The sequence below is a fragment of the Trachypithecus francoisi genome, unplaced genomic scaffold (assembly GCF_009764315.1).
Source record: "Trachypithecus francoisi isolate TF-2019V2 unplaced genomic scaffold, Tfra_2.0 Contig01474, whole genome shotgun sequence".
Taxonomy (NCBI): Eukaryota; Metazoa; Chordata; class Mammalia; order Primates; family Cercopithecidae; genus Trachypithecus; species Trachypithecus francoisi.
In genome coordinates this window covers 3,989,051-4,012,293 of record NW_022681435.1, presented here as the reverse complement: position 1 = coordinate 4,012,293, position 23,243 = coordinate 3,989,051, and the positions used below count along the sequence as shown (strand labels likewise).

Genomic DNA, 23,243 nt, shown 5'->3' with positions numbered 1-23,243 from the left:
AGAGAGAGACAGACAGACAGACAGACAGACAGACAGAGACAGGGTCTTGTTCTGTTGCCCAGGCTGGTCTGCAGTGGCATGATCATGGTTCACTGCAGCCTCAACCTTCCAGGCTCAATTGATCCTCCTGTCTCACTCTCCTGAGTAGCCTGGACTACCATGCCCGGCTAATTTTTGTATTTTTTTTTTTCAGAGATAAGGTTTCACCATGTTCCCCAGGCTGGTTTTGAACTCCTGGGCTCAAGCTATTTGCATGCCTTGGCCTCTCAAAGTGCTGGGATTACAGGCATGAGCCACTGTGCCCAGCCTGTGTGCTTATTTTTTAGGCACTGTCTTGTTACTGAATATCAACAATCTGATCTCCTTTAATCTTCACAGCAATCCTATGGTGTATAACTATCACGCAATTTCATAAATGAGGAGCCGAGACCCTGAGGTTCAGTGAAATAACTTGCCCATAAGCCCACAACTAATGTGTAGGGCAACCAGAATCTGCACTAGGTCTGTCCTGCCTGTCTCCAGAGCCTAGGCTGTGAACCATGAGACAGACCTGGAACTGTGGGGCAATGTCAGAGCTACTGGGCTTTCAATATCTTTTTGCTTCCTTTTCTTTACCAAAACCTCACCAAAATGGCCCATATCATCTTCCAAACTCAGGTATCATTTACTAAGCACCAACCATGTGTGTGACATAGAGCTACATGTTCTCATTTACATAATTGCATGCAAATCCTGGAAACAACCCTTCCAAGTAAGCATCCTCTCTCCTGTGTGAGCGATAAAGGATCCCAGGGAGATTGAGAGTCCTCAGGTGGCCTTTCCAGGGTCACTAAGGCTCTAAATGGTAAAGCCAGAGAGGTGACCTAGGCCCTCGCTGCTTCATGGTGGAGAACCCATGAAATAACACTTGACCATACAAGCACAGATAGCTTAACTTGTGCTTCTGGTCCTGTGGTCTGCCTGCAGCCTAGCGACAGAACAAGCAGACGGAGTTTGCTCTCTGTTTAGAAGCTCTACAAAGGGTTGCACTGCTCACCAATGCGACCACAGGCTACAGGCAGGAGCTAGCACATGGTAGGCACCCAATAAAGATGTGTAAAATGAATAAATATAAAAGATGTTAAGAACCTGTAATCCCAGCACTTTGGGAGGCTGAGGCGGGTGGATCACGAGGTCAGGAGATCGAGACCATCCTGGCCAACGTGGTGAAACCTCGTCTCTACTAAAAATACAAAAATTAGCCGGGCATGGTGGTGCATGCCTATAGTCCCAGCTACTCAGGAGAGGCTGAGGCAGGAGAGTCACTTGAACCCAGGAGGCAGAGGTTGCAGTGAGCTGAGATCGCACCACTGCACTCCAGCCTGGTGACAAAGCGAGACTCCATCTCAAAAAACAAAACAAAACAAACAAACAAACCTTAAGAAAAACTAACAAAAATAAAACTTAAATGTGCCTACTGCCAAGATTAGTTGGCAGTAGGGATGTACTAACATTGATGTAACTGTGGCCAGTGTTCCACTGAAAGGAGTCTAAACACTTTAGAGGTTCACAAGTGGAAAGCTGTATTTGAGAGTTAACTAAAGGCTAAGAGCATCTATCAGCCCCTATTAACTTTTTTTTCAGTCCTCCACAGGGTAATTTCAAATACATCTGGTAGAGGCTGTACATAGGATTTCACCAAGTATGAAAATATCCGTGCCATATTTCAGCTCTGAGCATAATAGAAAGCAGATGCTGTATGTAGTAGTCCAAGTTTGGAGCACAAAAAATACTATTGCGATTGAGAGGAAGAAATCAGGACCAGTTATAATGGACCTCATGGCAATATTGGCCTTTGGAAATGTGCACTCATCAGAAGGCCTGGATTATTTCTGGAGGTAAGCAGTTTTTAATATCACAACTATACAATTAAGATATCTTCGTTTTGAAGAGAAAGCCCTTTCTTTCGATTAAATAGCTGAGCAGTCTAATATTTCCAAAATTTCAGTAGTAAAACACAGCAACCACAAATGCTCAATAAGCAGAAATCTCTGCTAATTCGCATATTTCAGTCATTTTGACATATAGCTATTCTAAATATTAAATATAAAAGGTTGAGGAAATCTTACCTAATTCTACCGTATTTAGATTCCAGAAGTAATTTTATATTATACACATATAATATGCACTCAATATTTCAATTACCAAAATTTTCCCAACTAGAACATAATTGCTAAGTTTTATGTTTCTTTTTAATCATGTTGCCTCTAGTGTTTTACTCTCTCTAAAATATTTCATAACCCATCTCACAGAATTAAACCGTTCCCATAAATGATATTTTATCTTGTTTCTTAAAGAGAGGTTTGAGTTCAAAAGATGAAACATGGTGTTTGGATAATTTTCTTTTGACATTTCCAAAACACTCCTCAATGAAACAAGTCCGGATTATGTGACCACTACTTCTAGTCTTTCAAAATTTGGGACACATTAGGCGGCTACCTATTTTTCCATCCTAAAAGGAATTTCTCATTAAAAATTTAGGAGCTTTTCCTCGCGATGAACTGACGGTGATAGTCAACCTGGATGTATCAATAACAATTATTACCAAACAATGCAAAACTTACCCTGAAATAAAATTCTTCATTCCATTTTGGGTTCAGCGTCTGGAAAAGAAATTATCTTGTAGTATCTTTTAGGCTTTCAAACATTAGCAGTTACTAGTATAATACAGTCTACATATTTGCTTAAACATTTTTTTGATTAAAAAAAGCTAAGAGAAGCATTTAGTCAATTATTTGAGACTAGAGTATAAACCAAACTGGAGGGGAAGGGAATGTATTTATGAAACAGATGCTTCATAGATATGAAACCTTAAACTGCTTCTATCACCAGAAGGAAAAACATCAGAGGCCTGGAAAGAGTCATCGTGAAAATATAAAAAATTCCTTCAAGAAATTAGCACTGATATGATTATTCTACCAAGAAGGAAATGAACTTTGTTGATTTTCCTCTACCTGCTACAAATCTGTTTTGCAGAGCAATGAAGCAGGTGGGGGAAAGTTGAATATGTTCATTGTTTATATAAATATTGAAATCTTAACATTTTATAGAGACCAATACTGAGGATCAGATTTTATAACAAGAAAAAAAGACCAAATATAAACCAAAAGTGAATTTTCTGTTTCTCCAAAAATAACCAGGTTAAAAACTACTTGTCTTCAGTCTTCCTCTCCATTCATCCATCTGTTCATCTTTCTATCAATCTACGTAAATATACATCTCACAAGGAGATGGCAAGGATACCTTTGTCCTCAGCACGGAAGAAAGGACTGCCAGATATCCCCCAAAACTAACAGGATGTACGTTCTAGGAAGGAAGACTGTACATGTGTGTTTGTGCATCTGCACATGCATAAGCCTTTTAAACACAGCTCTTAAAAATTGTATGTAAAAATCGGAGACTGAAAAATCATCACTTCACCAACAGCGATGGATATTTTTAGTCAAAATGATACTTATCTTTATCAATCTATTTCCTTTAATAGATCAGTTCAGGGAGATGGAAAAAAATCAATAGATTGCAACATAAAAATAGGAAACACAGAGCTCACACAACACCCAACCGGCTTTTTAAAAAATTCAGCACTTTCCCCACCCACAACTCCACAGTGAATTCAATCCTAAATAATGGGATTCATGCTTTTTTCCTGTGTGAATGAAGCCAAGGACGGTAATGAGCAAGGGGAGGGGAGTGGAGCAGCAGGCCTGGCCTGCCTCGGGCTGTAGTCCCGGAGGGCAGCTTCATGGAAATGCACATGGGAAATGACAGGCGAGGAAAGCAACAAGACAGGAGAGCACAAAACGAACGGAGAACCAGTCACAACACCACAAGGAGAGGATGACGAATGCAGCAAAGGAATACGAACCAGGAGGTGGGCAGCAGGAGAAGCAGAGCAAACCCAGCTACAGAGCTACACCCTCGACCGTGGAAAGAGAGAGAGAAGGAGGACCTCCCTTTCGAAGGAAATACATTGCAATAGCCCCAATCGCCAGCTTTGGTCCTGGCTCCGTATTCAGCAGGCAATCAAGTTTCCCAGCTGCCTTCCTGGTGAGCCTTCTAGACAGCCCCCACTCGCCTAGAAACTGAACCAGCAACAACGCCTAACACAGGGAACAATGGCCTCCGTCCCTCGCAGGCATCCTCCCTGCTAATCAAAACACCGGCTCCTGTTTGCAAAACAGATTTTTAATGCCAGTCCCAATGCCAAGTGGAGGACACACTGCAGTTATGGTTCCTTACACAAAAGGACCTGGCCGCCTGCATGGCAGCAAGACAGTTACAATTTTTTAAAGCATTCATGCTGCCCAGAAAATGTTCAGCAAAGTGTTAGACTACCTAAGCACCCGCCTCTAAAGGTGGTAAGGAAAAAAATCATAGTAACTCATAAATAATACTAAAGCACAGATGAAAGGGGTTTGTTTTGTTTTATTGGGGTTTTTTTTTTTTTTTTTGAGACAGGTTCTCATTCTGTCGCCCAGTCTGGAGTGCAGTGGCATGATTAGGGCTCACTGCAACCTCAACCTCCCAGGCTCAATTGATCTGCCAGCCTCGGCCTCCAAAGGTGCTAGAATTAGAGCCACCAGCCACCGCACCCAGCCAAGTATTTTAAATAGAGAACATGCATCTTCAATAAAGCCTCCAAATACAGGGTAAAAATATTTACACATATATACACACTACATATGTCTATAAATACATGCAGTTAGGCAAATTAAGACATACTTATCAGCCAGGCATGGTGGCTCACGTCTATATTCCCAGCACTTGGGAGGCTATGGTGGGCGGATCACCTGAGGTCAGGAGTTCCAGACCAGCCTGGCCAACATGGCAAAACCCCACCTCTACTAAAAATACAAAAATTAGCCGGGCATAGTGGTGCACACTTGTAATCCCAGCTACTCAGGAAGCTGAGGCAGGAGAATCACTTGAATGTGGGAGGCAAAGGTTGCGGTGAGCCGAGATTGTGCCACTGCACTCCAGCCTGGGTGACAGAGTGACACTCCCTCTCAAAATAAATAAAAAATAACTAAAAGACATACCTATGGAAACAAATTTTTAATGAAATCATGTACATAAAAATGAGGAAAATAAGATATATACATACATGTATAGCTTTATTATTAATATATTTTCTCTGTTTCTATGTAGCTAACCAAGTATTTTGCTTCCTTTAGAAGTAGTTGTTTCAAGTTAAACTATTCCTCGTGTGCCTACCAATTCCACAAACAGCTCCATTTCATTAAATGTATTTTAAATTACTTTAAGTTTCTTTGTGAAACATACAAAGACAAAAACAAATCCTTGTTTTTGCTGTATTCTGTGCAAGAAAAAATGTTACAACTTATGACATTTTCAGGATACTGTTTTTGTAGGCATTTAAGTAAAAATCTGAATCGCTATCTTGGGTTAGTACTGAAAAGTCTTGGAAAACTTCTAGATTTAATACTGAAAGATGCTTAAAATGAAAATACAGTATAAAAGATAAAAAGTGGGCTGGGCACAGTGGCTCATGCCTGTAATCCCAGCACTTTGGGAGGCCGAAGCAGGTGGATCACCTGAGGTCAGGAGTTCAAGGCCAGTCTGGCTAACATGGTGAAACTCCATCTCTACTTAAAAAACAACAACAACAAAAAAAATTGGCCAGGCATGATGGTGGGAGCCTGTAATCTCTGCTATTCGGGAGGCTGAGGCAGGAGAATCACTTCAACCAAGGAGGTGGAGGTTGCAGTGAGCTGAGATCATGCCATTGCACACCAGCCTGGGCGACAGAGCGAGACTCCATCTCAAAAAAACAAAAGAAAAGAAAAAAGATAAAAGTGATGCACTTGTATACGGCAGCTCCATTATAATCTCATGGGACTGTCACTGTGTAAGTACTCCATCCTTGACCAAAAGGGCATTATGCAGCACATGACTGTGCATAATTGGATTAAATTATGACTTAAATGAAGTTTGGTTAAAATCGACACCTACCTTTTTAATTGTTTTTGTCTGGATCAAAGCAAGTTCTCTATTCTCATCTGCTACGTACAAAGAAAGTTTCACGTACGGATCACTGTAAGAAAATATTTCAGATTTAATAAGATTATACTTTTCATTCAAAAGAGAAAACAGTGGAACCTAAATGAAAATGCAAATATCAGTTAAAGTCTCAGCTTGTATTATTTCCACAAACTAAGCAATAACCTTTTTAACATATCTACTAAGTCAATACACTTGGAGTAAAGTTCCTATCAAAACCAGTGCCAATAATGTTTACTTAGAAGCCAAAAAATATATATAATTTTAAAGACACATTCTGAAAAGATTACAAGAAAGATTAAAAGGCACACAGATTTTGTTCAGACTTCACAAAATTCAGCTAGAAAATTTAGTTTAGGTCTTATCCATATTCTTATTCCTAGCGTCTAGGTAATTAGTGGAGGTAAAACAGCCACTGTTCACATGACCCAACACCTGCCATTTTACAGGAGTCACTTTCCAGGGGAGTGAGGCTCAGGCTTCAGCATATTAGATTCACCTGAGGGAGGGGGTGATTAAAACACAGATAACTGGGCCCCGCTCCCAAATCTGAATTCAGTCTGAGGTAGAACCCAACAATCTGCATTCCTAACACGTTCCCAGTGATGCCAAGGCTCCTGACCCAGGAACCACACTCAGAGAACTACTGTTCTAGATGGCATTTGAAAAGACTATTTTCTAGCTACAGAAACTAAATTTTCAATTTCCAGCCATAATCTATTGCTTATAAAAGAGCTCAAGGCCTGATGGTCTTGTTACCTCCAGAGAATGTGCTGTGGAGATGTGTGCAGAACACACGTGCACACACATGCACATACAGAATCCCCAGTTATAAAGAATGCCATAAACTCTGCTGCTATCTCTCATTTTTATGCCTCTCAGCTATCATGATTGCCAGCTATTACATAACTGCAATAAAGAGCTAAGCATTTCCTGTAATAAAACATCCACATTCTTCCACTGGTGGTTCATTTACCTCAGTCTGTATCCCTTGAATAGCTCACAATAATTGACACATGCAGCTGGGGACTGTGGGTGGGATCCTTGGGTGTGGGACACTGTATCTTCCAGCAGTAATAAAGAAGTCACGTGGGAATACATAACATCTTGAGTGCTCATCCAGGTAGGTACTAAGGTATGATCAACTCTATGAAAGATCGACTAAGAAACTTCCTGAAATAAAGTTCAGCCTGAAGACAGAACCAAAGGCCAACGCCTTGGAGCTGGCTACAGGACAGTAGGACGTAAGCTCAAGGGAAGGAGAGGGCTGGGCGCAGTGGCTCATGCCTGCAGTCTCAACCATTTGGGAAGCTGAGGCAGGCAGATTGCTTGAACCCAGGGGTTCGAGACCAGCCTGGGCAACATGGCAAAACCCTATCTCTACAAAAAAATTAAAAAATTTTAGCTGCGTGTGGTGGCATGCACCTGTAGTCACAGCCACTACAGAGGCTGAGGTGGGAGGATTGCTTGAGCCTGGGAGGTAGAGGCTGCAGTGGGCTGAGATCGCACCACTGCACTCCAGGATGGGCGACAGAGTCAGACCCTGTCTCATTCATTTATTCATAAATAAGAGGAGGGGGAAACGAGTGCCCAGATTGCTCTCAGGCTCCTCCTCCCTTTCAGCTGGTACTTAACTACTCTTAACTTCAGCCTGCTCATGAATGAAATGGGAATGACAATTCCTAACTCAGGCAGGTTTTGCAAAGACGAGAGAAAATCATGTATTAATACTAGTACCCAGCACCATTCCAAACATACAATATAAAAGCCCCATAAATGACAGCCAAGGTAACTGTTCTTTGCTTCCTCTCTTAGGAGATGTTTGAGGTTCTCTGTTGCTCCTTTTGACTCCAAACTCTTGCTACAATGACTGATTTGACACTGATTACCTCACAGTACACACTGGGTACCAGGCAACTGCAGCATGCTACATATTCCACGCCTACTCATTATTCATATGGAGGTCCCACAGGATCTGGGTAGAGATGATCAAACTGGGAATCTTACTCACAATGAAGCTCACCAGAATTCATTCTTGGCATCAAGTTACCGTTCTAATGGCTGCTGTTGATACAACTCAGGGCTAGCATGAATATGACTCTCTAGGAAGCTCAATGCTGTGCGAGAACACGTAGATTAGAAGGCAAATTCTATTTTACAAACTTTTTGTTTTCTCTTAGTGAAGCTGCTTAGACATCATATTCTTCCTTTCAGCCTTTCCAAGGAGACAGTAAACTGGTACTAGGATTCAAGCAACCTTCATTTCCTGAGTGCCTACTATATGCCAAGAAAAGAGACAGGTTCCAGAAACAAAAGACACTGTCCCTACCCATTTGAATGGAGCACAGAGGAATGAAAACATGATTGTGACAGAGTGTGCCAAGCATCCGGGAAAACAGCAGTCCGCAGCAGTAGTCTCTGACTTCCTGTGCAAATCTGGGTATCTGGCCCTACCTCAGATCTGCTAATCAGAATCTCCAGGGTCAGGACCTAGGAGTCTACATTTACTGAGTGTTTCATGTGATTTCTATGCACTGGTCCATCCAGATACCACTGCCAGATAGGAATCTGAAGGCACACACAGAACTGGGAGGTACGAGGCAGAAAGATCACAGGCAGAGGTCCAGGGATTGGCTGGAGCTGGGGTTCCGAACATTAAAAAGCCTGGCATGGCTGCAGTCAGGAGGGCTCAGGGAGAAAAGGCAGCTGGAGAGGGAGTCCCGGCTCAATGGCCACAAAGAGTCGGCCATTCCTGCAGAGCTCAAACCCTGGCTCTTCATCAATTAGTACATGACTTTGGGAAACTTACATAGCCTTTCTGTGCCTCAGTTTTACCATCTACATAAAGGGTATAATAGTAGTACTTCCCTTATAAAAAGACCATTGGAAAGACAAATTATAATAGTGCTTGACAGGAGTATAGTCAGCACTTAATAAATGTTAGTTGCTGGCTGGGCATGGAAGCAGGCACCTGTAATCTCAGCACTTTGGGAGGTCAAAGTAGGCAGATCATTTGAGGTCAGAAGTTCTGGACCAGCCCGGCCAACATGGTAAAACCTTGTCTCTACTAAAAATACAAAAATTAGCTGGGTGTGGTGGTGTGCATCTGTAATCCCAGCTACTTGGGGAGCTGACGCATGAGAATCACTTGAATCCAGGAGGCGGAGGTTGCAGTGAGCCAAGATTGCACCACTGCACCTGGGCAACAGAGTCAGAATCCATCTCTAAATACATACATACATACATACATACATAAATGTTAGCTGCTACCATCATCATCCTCATTGTGGAGTTGTCTAAATACAGAAGAATCATGATCATACTCATTAGGAGGAGGTAAGACAGCAAGCAGTGAGACCCGTCGGAAGGCTTCTGCGCCAAAGAATAAGAAAGCTCTGAATGGAGAGATGGCGTAAATCAAAAAGGATTGACTGCTCATCCGAAGGTAGACTCAAAAGAACAAGGTGGCCAACTGAATGTGGCAGGTAGGTGGGTTAGGAGGAGAGGGAGTCCATGCCAACTCCAGGTCTTGGGCCTCTTGACAAATTATGCCGTTACACACGGAGCCCTAGAATCTCTTCTGCTGCACGTTCATAACGATGCATTTGTATGTAAGTGCGCAAGGGCCTACCAAATAATGATGGCCTGAACTGTCTGTCCTCAGGGGATCCTAATGATTTAGCGCTATTCCAACAAGAAGTTTAAGCCTTGAGCCTGGCCTCCAAATCCACGTCAAGGTTGGGCAGACACCAAAATGCACCCGGAAGGATCTCAGGTTCCTCAGTATTTTTCACGAAGTAAATAAAATCCAGCAGAAAAACCACTTGGAAGGTTATAGCTGTTCACTTACAAGTAAGACACCTCACTGTCACATAAAAGATTACACCTGGAAAAAAAATACAAGGGCGACATCGCTTTAGAGATATGAGACATGCCAGGAACTGTGCATGAAATCAATGGCTAGCAAACAGACTCCCTGAACTAAAATGAAGTCATAAGGAGTCTGACAGATGCCAAGACATTCAGCAGGAAATCCTCAGGCACTTGCTGTCTCAGGAGAGGTCACCAAGAAATCCTGGGTCAAAAACCTACTCTGATTTTGCAAAATTTCCAAAAGAAAAGCTTTTCAATTATTGTCTCTTTCATTCTCAACATGGAATCCAGTGCTGAAAATTCAGTTCTCTCCTCTGGGCCTCTGCTCCAGTTCTAATAGAGAGACTGCAGGACTGCACTGATCTCAAGTGGGTTTAAAGAATTCAGAGATGGAAATATTATTCAAGGTTCTTATTCCACCTTTATCACCATGAAGCAAAAGACATTGCAGATGAGATCATCTGTCAGGGAGAGTTGAGAATGAGATTTTCTGGGTTTTCTCCATTGCTCACCCCTTTCGGGACACACTCCACAAGGACAGTCCTCCTACCCAGTCATTACTGGGGTAATGCTTAACCCTCTCCATTTGATTCACTGAAGTGTTCCATGTTCTTTCACACCTATTACTTGCTCATTTTTATCAGCATCAACAGTCTTTGCTGAGCCCCACATATTTTAAGGGGGCAGGGTCGTAAGGGGAGAGGGGAGGGCAGGAGTTGCCTGCAAGGGGCAAAACGTCCAAGGGGATTACATTCAGTCTGCAGCCAGATTGCAATGACACCCTGCCTTGTCTACCTGCTATAGAGGTGTTCTTGCAAGATACTTGGATATCAGAAGAACAACGAGAAAGGTCGTTATTTTTCAACTGTGCCTCCTGAGGGGCATCCCAACCTTAACCAAAGGAAGCAATAATTCTTTGCGGTAAAAAGAAGATTCTCAGTATGGCACTGGGACAGCTTGCACAAAGACTGTGTCTTTGCTCCCTATGGGCAAAGAGCAGAGGGCTCATGGATGCTGCATATTTCACAGCATCATACAGCAAATTGAAGATTTAGCTAACCCGAAGAAAGTTGCACTGCAAAACCCAGTTTGTTAATGACAACTTGTTTTGTTGAAGGTTTCCTCCTTCTTTTCCACTTTTACTGTTACCATCAAGTGTTACATAATAACATATATCCTCAATAAAGCAATTAACAATTACAAAACATTTATAAACAATATAGAAAAAATCTAGAAAATGTGTGAGAAGAAAAATATACATGAATACATGCAATAATACTGAAACTGAAGTTTTTATCTAACAAATTGTCAAAGATTGTAAAAAAGGTAATACTTTCTAAAGAGAGGCAGACATTTAACACTCTACTACCGGAAGGAATAATTATTACAAGTTTTCTGGGAAACAACATGGCAAAAGTATCAGAAGCGTTCAAAGGGTTGACCCCTTTTGATTCATCAAATTTATTTCTAAGGATTAATCCCAAAGAAGGAATCCCAAAGAAGGAATCTTTACCAGAGAGGCAGGTAAATATTTACTGGTAAAAGATACTCATTGCAGCATCATATATAATAAGAAAAAATTAGAAGCAAACTTCCAGGCCAATAATTGGGAAACAATTAATAAATTATGGTACAATCATATACTAGAATATTACAAACCACTAAAATCATGTTTTCTAATAATATTTTAACATAAGAGAAAATCATGGCATAACATTAAGAAATAAGCAGGATCTAAAAATGTGATTAATTCAAATATACATATATATGAAAGTAATTAAGGAAAAGAAGGCTAAAATGTTAATAGTCATTCTCTCTAGATGATGTTTACAAATTATTTTGTCATTTATGGTTTGTATTAAGTTTCTACTGTGAGCAAGTACTACTTTTATGAGTATAAAAAAGTTACGAAAAAACTAATAATGGTTACACTTCAATGAGGTACTGAACCCTGTAATTTCATGGCCAGCCCACATCTCAATAACAAACCCTAAAGGGCTTCAAATATTTTGTTTGCCCAGAAAATTGACTTAAGTAGATGACTACTGAAAATTTTTGATAACAAAATGTACATATCTTTCAGCCCAAGATTTACTGAAAGGCAGAAGCGTATTTTAAAATACATCACTCATCACCAATACTGGCAATGAGCCACTACTCTTAACTATGTACGATTTTCCAGCAAATATAAGAGATTATATTACTGGGTTAGATTACAGTCAAATGCATTCTTCACCTAAGCAGCTAAAAAATACATTAAACTTTATTGCTCAGGCATAGTCTCTGAAACTGCTGGAAAAACACACTTTTGGATACTTCCGTTATGATGGTTTTGTTGTTTGGAGCAACTAGTGGTTTACCTGCATTCTAAAACCTTCCCAGCCACTTAAGTCTTGAAATCTCTAGCCAGGACCAACTCTGGCCTTGCAGCCCCCTTGCCATCCATAACTAGTCACTTGAGGGTCCCAATCTTGGGTCACAGAGACCCCTAGGAGCCAGGGAGCAACTGTGTGTGCATCCGTCTCTAACACATATAGACATAGCTCTGATGATAGCTATATAGCTAGCTATATAGGCATCTACATAGAGATCAGCAGAGCTGTGGATACATGTGTTGACTAATAAAATATGTGCTAATAAAATATGTACTTTGTTAATATGTGGTGACTAATAAAAATATTTAAATATTTAAGCTTAAATAGTTTGTTAAAAAATTTTCTTCCCTTATCTTTTGGTAGTAAAAATGTTGTTCAGTGGAAGTTACAAAAAGGAAAGTGTCACCAATAAATTACTGAAATATCCATTCAGTCACCAAAGAAAATGACAATCTGTGACTTGTGTTTATTGCCAGCATATTCTACTGTGCCTTTTCTCCATATATATGCAACTACCACAGGTTAAGAAAACAGCTTTTTCTTTTATGCTATTAATAATAGAGCCAAGAGAGATAGCAACTCATAAGGTTATAAGGAAAGGGGGAAACAAAAACTGTTCCCTTTTTGGAAACTGTTTCACAATTGATTTTATTCCTGGGATAGTCAAGGAGTGTCCACCATACACAACGGACTGTGGTGGGCACCAAAGTGTGGGGCGGGGAATAGAGGTAAACAGACATAGACCCTGCCCACAAAAAGGCCGTCTGCCCCTCCTCCAGAGGAACCAAAATCGGACAACAGTGTTTCTAATGCAGATTTTACCTTTGTGAAAGTTGGCTATATATATTTAGAGCTCAAAGAAGCTGATAAATGACGATTATTGTTGTTGTTGTTGTTGTTGTTGTTATTATTTGAGATGGAGTTTCGCTCTTGGTGCCCAGGTTGGAGTGCAATGGCACAATCTTGGCTCACCACAACCTCTGCCTCCCAGGTTCAAGCGATTCTCTTGCCTCAGCCTCCCGAGTAGCTGGGATTACAGTCATGCGCCTGAACGCCAGGCTAATTTTGTATTTTTGGTAGAGACGGGGTTTCTCCATGTTGGTTAGGCTAGTCTTGAACTCCTGACTCAGGTGATCCATCCACCTTGGCCTCGCAAAGTGCTGGGATTACAGGCATTAGCTGCGGTGCCCAGCCAATGACAATGATTTAAGGATGATCTTAAATGTAGGAAAAACTATGAGCAATGGTCATAACTTCCAGGATCATTAAGCAGCTTCTGGGTGCCAGCACTGTGCCTGGTGCCTCAGAGACATCATCGCTCATCCTTACAACAACCTTGACAAGGAGGATCTTACAGCCTCCCTTTCGTGGATGTGTAAAAGAAAAGGAATGGCTGTAAGACCAGGAGGCAAAGAAAAAACCTCCAAGATGTGATCATGTCAGTCAGTGAATGTTTCCTCTCAAGAGTGAGTCTGGCAGAACACTGAGTGACCAGAACAGCCCACCTACTTCCCTCATGGTTAGAAGAAGAAACGTTAAGCCAACCAGCACTTCACAAAACATTTTTTTTTTTTTTTTTTTGAGCCAGGGTCTCGCTCTGTCACCCAGTCTGGAGTGCAGTGGCAAGATCATGGCTCACTGCAGCCTCAACCTCCTGGGCTCAAGTGATCCTCCCACCTCAGCCTCCTGAGTAGCTGGGACTACAGACATGCACCATCATGCCTGGCTAAATTTTAAAAATTTTTTGTAGAGACGAGGTCTCACTATGTTGCCCAGGTTGGTCTCAAACTCCTAGCCTCAGGCGATCTTTCTGCCTCTGCCTCCCAAATTGCTGGGATCACAGGTGTGAGCCACTACACTTGGCCAAAGACACATTTTTATTTTTATTTATTTTTGAGATGGAGTCTCACTCTCTCACCCAGGCTGGAGTGCAGTGGCACAATCTCGGTTCACTGCAACCACCGCCTCCCAGGTTCAAGCAATTCTCCTGCCTCAGCCTCCCAAATAGCTGGGATTACAGATGTGAGCCACCAGGCCCAGCTATAAACACATACTTTTAATTGTTTAATTATATTTTATTCTTTTTGTAATAAATTGGCTCCTTCTATCTCCAATTTATAAAGTACAACAGCCTTAAAAAAAAAAAAAAAAAAAAACACCCACAGAGACACAGATTGCACTGGAAAACAAGTCTGGGGACAGACTTCTGAACTAATTATTCCCTTGGAACCCTGAAAGTCAATTCCTTGACCAGTCTCACCCATGTCCTTGCAATCAAAAAGAAAACAGTTCTGGCCAAGCCCAGGAACTATGATCATGATGTCAAAATGGAGGCAACACTGAGCTGTGTCTAACTGAAAAAGAGAGCAAGTTCTGACGGCAGGAACTACTCAGGGAATTCAGCCTGGATTAACTAACCAGGGAAAAAAAGATGCTTACTTTTAATTAATTTTGGCAGCCATTGGTTCCCAGGACTTTACTTCTTCTGTCACTGTATGCTCCTGGAATGCCAGGACTAGAGCTGGGCATACAGAGGCACACAGTATTCCCTTTGCATTGCAGAGAGGGACGCTGCTGAGCACCTATGTGTGTCCAGTGCTCAGGGCAAAGGTCTAGCCAAAGGAGACACTATTCAAATGAGTAAGCAACAATAAAACCTGTTAGCAGTGCCACACCGAGAGTGGGCCTGACAGGGTCAGTGTACCGGACAGACGGTAAATTGCATGGTGGAGCTCACTGGTGTACAATTACGTGCACTGGTAAACACTTCCTGTGTACTTAAGCACCAACCTCTTTGCCACTGAGTGTTTATATGAGCCGAGCACTGTCCTAAGCCCTTCCTGTACAATCTTTGAACACATTCTAGGCTTCTCGGTGGGGGAGTAACAATGGTGCCAGAAGTATCTTGGGAACTTACTCTACACTCAGCTCAGTTCACACTGCAAAATCTGACTTGATTCTCACAGGCAAAATTGTCGGAGGGAAGGGATTCCTCCCTCACATGGAGTTAACAGGGGATGTGGCAGCTTCTAATATCTAAACAGGCAGCCCCCCAGGTGATACCCATTCAGTGACACACCTGTTGCTGACACACATTCCCAGGGGCACCAGGAAAGCCCTGAAGCAAAGATCTTGAACTTGGCACTGGCCTGAACACCAACAAAGAATGGAACAGCTCATCTTGACCCATTCTCTATCTCATAAGATGGGGAACTATGTCCTCCCAGTATTTCAGAATGTGACCTTCTTTGGAAACAGGGTCTTCACAGAGGTAATCGAGTTCAAATGAGGTCACCAGGCAGTGGCTCATGCCTATAATCTCGCCCCTTTGGGAGGCTGAGACCAGGAGGATCCCTTGAGCTCAGGAGTTTGAAACCAGCCTGGGCAACGTAGTGAGACACTATCTCCACGAATTTTTTTTTTTTTTTAAACTGAGCCAGGCATGGTGGCACACACCCATGGCCCCAGCTACTCAAGAGGCTGAGGTGAGAGGATTGCTTAGGCCAGGGAGGTTGAGGCTGTAGTGAGCCATGATCATGCCACTGTACTCCAGCTTAGGTGACAGAGCAAGACCCTGAGGGAGGAAAGGAGGGAGGGAGGGAGGAACGGAGGGAGGGAGGGAGAGACGGAGGGAGGAAGGGGAAGAAGGGGGGAAAGGAGGGAGAAAGGAAGAAAAAAAAAGAAAAAAACATTTTTAAAAGTATGAATGAATGAATGAATGAATGAGGTCATTAGGTTGAGCCCTGATCCAATATGACTGGTGTTCTTACGAACAGGGGAAAGGTAGACACAGAAACAAACAGGCACAGAGGAAAGACGATGTGAAGACACAACAAGAAGATGGTCATTTACAGGCCAAGGAACACAGAGCACGCTGGCAAACCTCACAAGCTAGAAGAGCAAGACAGGATATTCCTGTAGGGCTCAGAGACAGCAGAATCCTGCTGACTCTTAATTTCAGATTTCTAAACTCCAAAACTGATAGAAAACAAATTTCTGTTGTTAGCCACCTAGTTCACAGGGCTTTGTCATGGCAGCCCTAGCAAACTAATACTCCATTAAAGCCAGCCTTTTTTGGAAACCCCTGGGAACAAATGTGTTACAGAATTCTGACTTTTTTTCTCACTTTAGAAAGATGATTGGTATGGTTTGGCTGTGTTCCCACCCAAATGTCATCTTAAACTGTAGCTCCTAAAATTCCCACGTGTTGTGGGAAGGACCCAGTGGGAGATAATTGAATCGGGGGGGGAGGGGCAGTTTTCTCCATTCTTGTGATAGTGAATAAGTCTCAAGAGATCTGATGATTTTATACAGGGTTTCCCCTTTCCCTTGGCTTTCATCTCTCTCTTGTCTGCCGCCATGTAAGATATGCCTTTTGCCTTCTACTATGATTGTGAGGCCTCCCCAGCCATGTGGAATTGAGTACATTAAACCTCTATTTCTTTTTTTTTTTTTTTTGAGACGGAGTCTCGCTCTGTCGCCCAGGCTGGAGTGCAGTGGCCGGATCTCAGCTCACTGCAAGCTCCGCCTCCCGGGTTTACGCCATTCTCTTGCCTCAGCCTCCCGAGTAGCTGGGACTACAGGCGCCCGCCACCTCGCCCGGCTAGATTTTTGTATTTTTTAGTAGAGACGGGGTTTCACTGTGTTAGCCAGGATGGTCTCGATCTCCTGACCTGGTGATCCGCCCGTCTCGGCCTCCCAAAGTGCTGGGATTACAGGCTTGAGCCACTGCGCCCGGCCTAAACCTCTATTTCTTTATAAATAACCCAGTCGTGGGTATGTCTTTATCAGCAGCATGAAAACGGACTAATACAATGACTCAGTGATTATTCCAAATATTATTATTATTATTATTTTGATTATTCCAATTATTGCATAGTATCCCCAGTAGGGGCCGGGGGAGGGCCCATAAGTGAATGTTAGTATCTGTGCAGCAAGAAGCACAAAGGGTTGAATGAAGTGTTACACATGATGCCTAGAATACTCTCACATCTGTTCATATCAGGTTTTGCTCTCAAATCAATTTCCTACAAACCTACAAAGATGTCTTTGGTTTTCAGGGCTTTTGGGACTTTGGAATGGCAGGTAAGGGATCATGGACCTGCCCTAAGACCACTTAAAATATGTGCCCTCCTCATGCCACCCTGCCAACCACATTCAGCCTGCAGTCCAAAACACACGCCTACCTGTGAAATCCTAGAATTCCTCAGGGAGACCAAAGGGCAAAAGTTTCCCCTCAACTCTCAGAAAAACAACTTGCAAAATAAATGTTTAGAGATTTTATCTTTAAGTCTATTAAACGTACAAACAAACCACCAGACACCTGACTTTTCTGTTATTCTGAGTGCTGCACTATACCCCAAACACTTTTTAAAATGAAATTTTTAAGCGAGGATAAAACAATTGTGTGATCACAGAAAGAAAAAACTATAATCAAGAGAAAAAGGGCTATATTACGGTGATGCCCTATATCCTGACACATGGGTGCCATAGGATGTGTATTTTCCCCAGTTACACAGATCAATGTACAGCAGGTACCCATGCTGGGAACCCCTGGGCCCACACACTGTCAAGAAGAAAGGGAGTTTATAGAAAGAATGAAGCCCACATCAGCATTAAAAGTCTTGGCTGGCCCACCAGTGTGAACTCTGGAATCCATTACTACATCTCTAAAGCTGGACACACACTGGAGATTTTTCCTTGTGTCTGATTCATCCAAAAAGGACATGTTATTATATTTGGATCTCAGGGATCTCAGCCAGGTTAAATCCAATACAAAGCTGAGGGCCTTTTGATTTTTAAAAATCCTCTCTTAAGTTACTGTGTGTGTTAGACTGGATATCGAAGGACTTCTACAGAGAGCTCAGGGCAGGCTCTGTAATAATTAGTAGAGTGTTGTTCCTACACACCCTGCCCCACCTCAACAGGGCGCATGCTTGAGCATTGCAAGTCTTTGCCTCTAGATGACATTGTTTTATGGGTATATGTTTCTTCCCATCCCTGTGACCCTGGAGAAAAAAGTGCGAAATAATCATGGGGTAAAGGCACAGGGGACACGTTAAGAGAATTTACACAGAAGAAAATGCACCTCTCCTATAACAGCCATGGAGTCAGACCTCTGTAATATTTAACCAGCAGAACACAGGGTCCTTCCTTTACTTTTGCCCTATGCTTCAGACTTTCTATTAGGCGGGAAATGGAGAATCTAATTTAAACCACTTGTCGGCCGGGCGCAGTGGCTCATGCCTATAATCCCAGCACCCTGGGAAGCCTAAGGCAAGTGCATCATCTGAGCTCAGGAGTTCGAGACCAGCCTGGCCAACATGGTGAAGCCCCATCTCTACTAAAAATACAAAAAATTAGCTGGGCGTGGTGGCTTGTGCCTGTAATCCCAGTTACTTGGCAGGCTGGGGTAGGAAAACTGCTTGAACCTGGAAGCAGAGGTTGCAGGGAGCCAAGATCAAGTCACGGCACTCCAGCCTGGGCGACTGAGCGGGACTCTGTCTCAAAACCAAAAACAAAAACAAAAACAAAAAAACACTTGTCAATAACAGCCACATCTGTTTGGTTTTCCAAATAGGTCAATCTACTATCTTCCCAGTTTTCAGGGGGCTCAGCACTGGTGTCTATTTGCTCATCCTTCACGCTTTCCCCCCATACCCTTGGAAATCTTTGATTCTTCCCAGGCTCTAGGCAGCCAGCACCTTCTTTCCCTCATCTCCGCAGGATGAAGCACCCCCATAATAACCAGCCTCTCCACTTTCTGAATTCCTACAGTCTGAATACTTAGACCACTCCCTTTTCCATGGAATCTTGTGTCTGTGTTGTTTGTTTCTTTTTTTTTTTTTTTTTTTTTTTTTTGAGATAGGGTCTTGCTTTGCCACCCAGGCTGGAGTGCAGTGGCGCAATCTCTGCAGCCTTTATCTCCTGGGCTCAAGCGATTCTCCCACCTCAGCTCCTGTGAGTAGTTGGGACTATAGGCATGCCGTCACACATGGCTAATTTTTTAACTTTTGTAGAGACAGGGGTTTTCCCATGTTGCCCAGGCTGGTTGTGAACTCCTGGCCTCAAGGGATCCTCCTGCCTCCACCTCCCTCAGTGCTGAGATTACAGGTATGAGTCACCATGCCCAGACTTGTTTGTCCCTTTTCAAGTATGTAAATCTTAATTCGCCTAAACCGGCTGCACATCACTCAGGGCCACTGTCCATGTCTTACGCTAGTGTGTCTTTTCCATGCAACCTTGTACAAAACAGGCCTTCAATGAACATTTCTTGGTTGCTTGACTTCTTAACAAACACTATGATAGGTTACCTTCTTACCAGGGTTACATGTTTGGAAAACAGTCCTGTCTTGAGTTGCCAAAATGTGGTATTCTCAGTGTGTTTACCTCATACCTGACAATGACACCTCAGAATGTTGACCTTCTTTGGAAACAGGGTCCTCACAGAGGTAACTGAGTTCAAATGAGGTCACCAGGCACAGTGGCTCATGCCTGTAATCTCATACCTGATAATGAATAACTAGATGCAGAATTTATTTTCCACAAATTTTCTTGAATTTGTTTCATTTTCCTCTCTCTATAATATAGGAAGCACAGGGTCATTTTGCATAGTGTACCGAGTTATAAACTCACATACACTCAAAGAAACAACAAAATGATTAAAAAAAAAAAGAAGTTTCACAGTGAACCTCATTTCTGCAACATTTCCCGATACCAAAAACTGAAATCATGAGTCACTTTTGATTAACTAAAAGCATAAACATATTAACTGACTTATAGAGCTGATACCTTTGTGTTTAGTTAAAAACAAATATTCAAATCAAAAGGACACAAGAAATACTAATGTTTGAGGACTAACTTTGGGAGAAAATAATAAAACATTTAATTCCAGAAACCCTGATGAGGCTGTTGGTAATCACTTATAAACTGAAAGCGGAGTTCACATTTAAAAATGAATCTTTCAGCTCACTGCACCATTATAATTTTTGTTTCCAGTTGCTTACATTCTTAGTGTCATTTTTCATGCTTTTGTATGTCTGCTGTTGATATTTTTCCAACCTGAAAAGCTTTTTTTTTTTTTTGAGACAGAGTCTCACTCTGTCGCCCAGGCTGGAATGTGGTGGCGTGATCTCGGCTCACTGCAACCTCTGCCTCCTGGGTTCAAGCGATTCTCTTGCCTCAGCCTCCCGAGTAGCTTGGACTACAGGTGCCCGCCACCATGCCCAGCTAATTTCTGTATTTTTAGTAGAGATGGGTTTTCACCATGTTGGCCAGGATAGTCTTGATCTCCTGACCTCATGATCCGCCCGCCTCAGCCTCCCAAAGTGTTGGGATTACAGGTATGAGCCACCGCGCCCGGCCTGAAAAGGCTTTCCTTAAATAAAGATGTATAAGCCTCAATCTAGATGTGAATCTTCACATACCAAATAAACTATTAAACAGCTCTCAATAACAATGATTGAGAAAACATTTGTTGTAATTAACCTCAATTTTTGTGCAGCTGACGTGGAATGAGATAATATTAAAGAGCAATGATAATTACATTAAGTAAGTGCCACCTGGGATGCAGCGAGCATCAGCACAAACGGAGACATGAGTGCCCCCCAAACTAGGTCATTAGGGGATTAAAAGTGTGATAGATTACTGCAGGCAATGTGAGGGTGCACAGGGACTTTGTCATCGTGCCATTCGCTATGCTGGGCAGCAGTTTGAGACCTCAGCAACCAATGTCCCGGGAACATGCCTGCCTGCCACATGGCTCCTCACACCAGACATGTGCCGTCTCAATGTAAGAAAGGGCATTTGCGTGGAGACAACTATGTATTCTAGGCAAACATCACTTATTAATTGCTAATGCATTGACACTGTATATATTCTGCAGTCTATAATTCTGAAAAAATTCTAAAAGGTAAATAGGTCCTACAAAAAACACAAAAGGAGAAGGGGAAAAAGCACCCTCTACCATGGTTAGCAAGGTCGTTTTACCTCAGAGCAGTGATCTAGCACTTCATGTGCACAGGGATTGCCTGGGATCTGGTTAAAATATAGTCTGACTGGGTAGGTGTGAGCTGCACCTCAAGAACCTGCATTTCTAACAAGCTCCCTGCTGATGCCAATACAGCTGGTGGGAGTAGCAAGACTCTAAAGAAGCTCGAATACCACTCACTTTGCAAACAATTCCAAGTGTGGAAGAGTGCATGGGCTCTCCCATAAAGAACTGAGACCTTAGGAATATCAAGTTGTATGTGGATACTCCCCAACGCTCATCCTGGGCCTCTTTTCACGCAACAGCTTTCCTTGGAGGGAGCTTACACCCTGCCTCCACACACACCTCCCTGACTATTAAAGACCAGGACCTCAGGCCTGAGCACCAGGCAAGCAAATGAGGGCCCTCTCCGGTCATCCCAACCTCATTGATTAAGCACCTTGAGGATAAAAATCACGAAAAGTCTCAATCTCCTCTTTTCCATATCTTGTCAGTGCAGCCAAATTATTAACCAAATAGCCTAAGCTTCATCCACTCTGCACTAGTTCTTTGTAACCTATAACAAACTATTGTGGCATACGTGGTCTGCCCAGCTCTGGCCCCTGCATGCCCCTCCAGTGCCATCTTCCATGTGCCTTATACATGTTGCCAAGTGGAGCGACTGTGACTTTTAGTTCTCAGAGCACAGCATGTCTTCTCCTCTGCTAGAAATGCCCTACCCCCACCCGGCATGCACATAATGTTAAAACAAGCTCTAGTGCCTCTGGGAAGGCTTCCTGGCCCTCAAGCTCTACTCCTGTTGGCAGAAGCCTATCAGTAGTGCAGTTGTTTACTTATGTGTCCATTTCTGCTATCAGTCTGGAAGCTCCTTGCGAACAGGGCTATGCCTTGGTCACTTGTGTGCATCACATTCCAGTCATGCAGTGGGTCTGCAACAAAGATTGCTTTATAGTGCACTGAGATGGCCCTAGGGCAGGTTAGGCAAATGGGAAAGGGGGTAATGACTGGAGTGGGGTAGGGTAAATCTTGAGATTTATGGTAAGTAGATACTGGAAAATATCTATCATGAAGCATATAGCTTTCACATGCTGGGCAAGAGCCAGCTCTATTATTTTAAGGTGTAATACTGCTTAAATTTGGGGTAAATTGGATAGAAATAAAATAGCCTTACTTGCTATTATCATCAAACTCTCACTTGGTTATTTTTCTGATGTCATGACTGAAAAAAAGAAATTCAATAGCAATGGAGCAGAAGCTGAAAGAGAAGGATAATCCGCTCTTAGGGAGTTTGAACAAGAGGCAATTAATGAAGGATTAAGCTAAGTAAAACCACAGCAGAACATGTAACTGCAGCATGTTGAACACTGAAAACCAGAGGTGCAATTAGGTAGGAAAAAACCTACAGTGGGTAAAACACTCACTGGGTCAATGAACAACAGGTGGAACTTCACAAGGCTAATCCCTTGTGGACCTCTTTCTAGAAGAGAGGCAAGGAAAGCAGACTCCAGCCCTTAGACAGAGCATGCAGAGATGTCTGGTAATTAGACTGACCACACAGTCCTACGAGCCACCCAGCGAATTCCATTTTACTAATGCGTAAAGGTGGGATAAGGTGACCTGTGGACAACTCACCTCCAAATACTGACAGCTCAGAAGAAACCACAGCCTCCATACTGACCAAAATTAGGATCATGCGGTCCTTCAGGACACCCGCAGGAAGACCGCCTGGAGACTCCCTTACACAGACCCTCCTAAGGCTCCGGGGTCTGCTTTTCATTCAACAAATTCTCACTACATGTCTGGCATGGTTGTTTTAGATATCTGAGATATGCCAGGGAAGAAAACAGACAAAACTCCCTACCTCTGTGGAGCCTACATTTTACCAAGGGGAGACAGCAGATAGTACCGCATAAATTACTGAAGTTCACAGTGTTAGAAGATGATAA

General features: G+C 42.7%; 1 protein-coding gene across 5 annotated transcripts in view; it reads right to left on the bottom strand.

Annotated features, from left to right (window-relative positions):
• NEDD4L (NEDD4 like E3 ubiquitin protein ligase) overlaps positions 1–23,243 on the bottom strand; it is a 369,947-nt gene that overhangs the window by 153,445 nt on the left and 193,259 nt on the right. For all 5 annotated transcript variants that reach the window (XM_033238701.1, XM_033238705.1, XM_033238697.1 and 2 more), the window contains 2 exons: positions 6,013–6,094; positions 2,604–2,642 (listed from right to left, as the gene is read on the bottom strand). In XM_033238701.1, the coding sequence (XP_033094592.1) occupies positions 2,604–2,642; positions 6,013–6,094 (121 nt within the window). The remainder of the gene's footprint in view (positions 1–2,603; positions 2,643–6,012; positions 6,095–23,243) is intronic.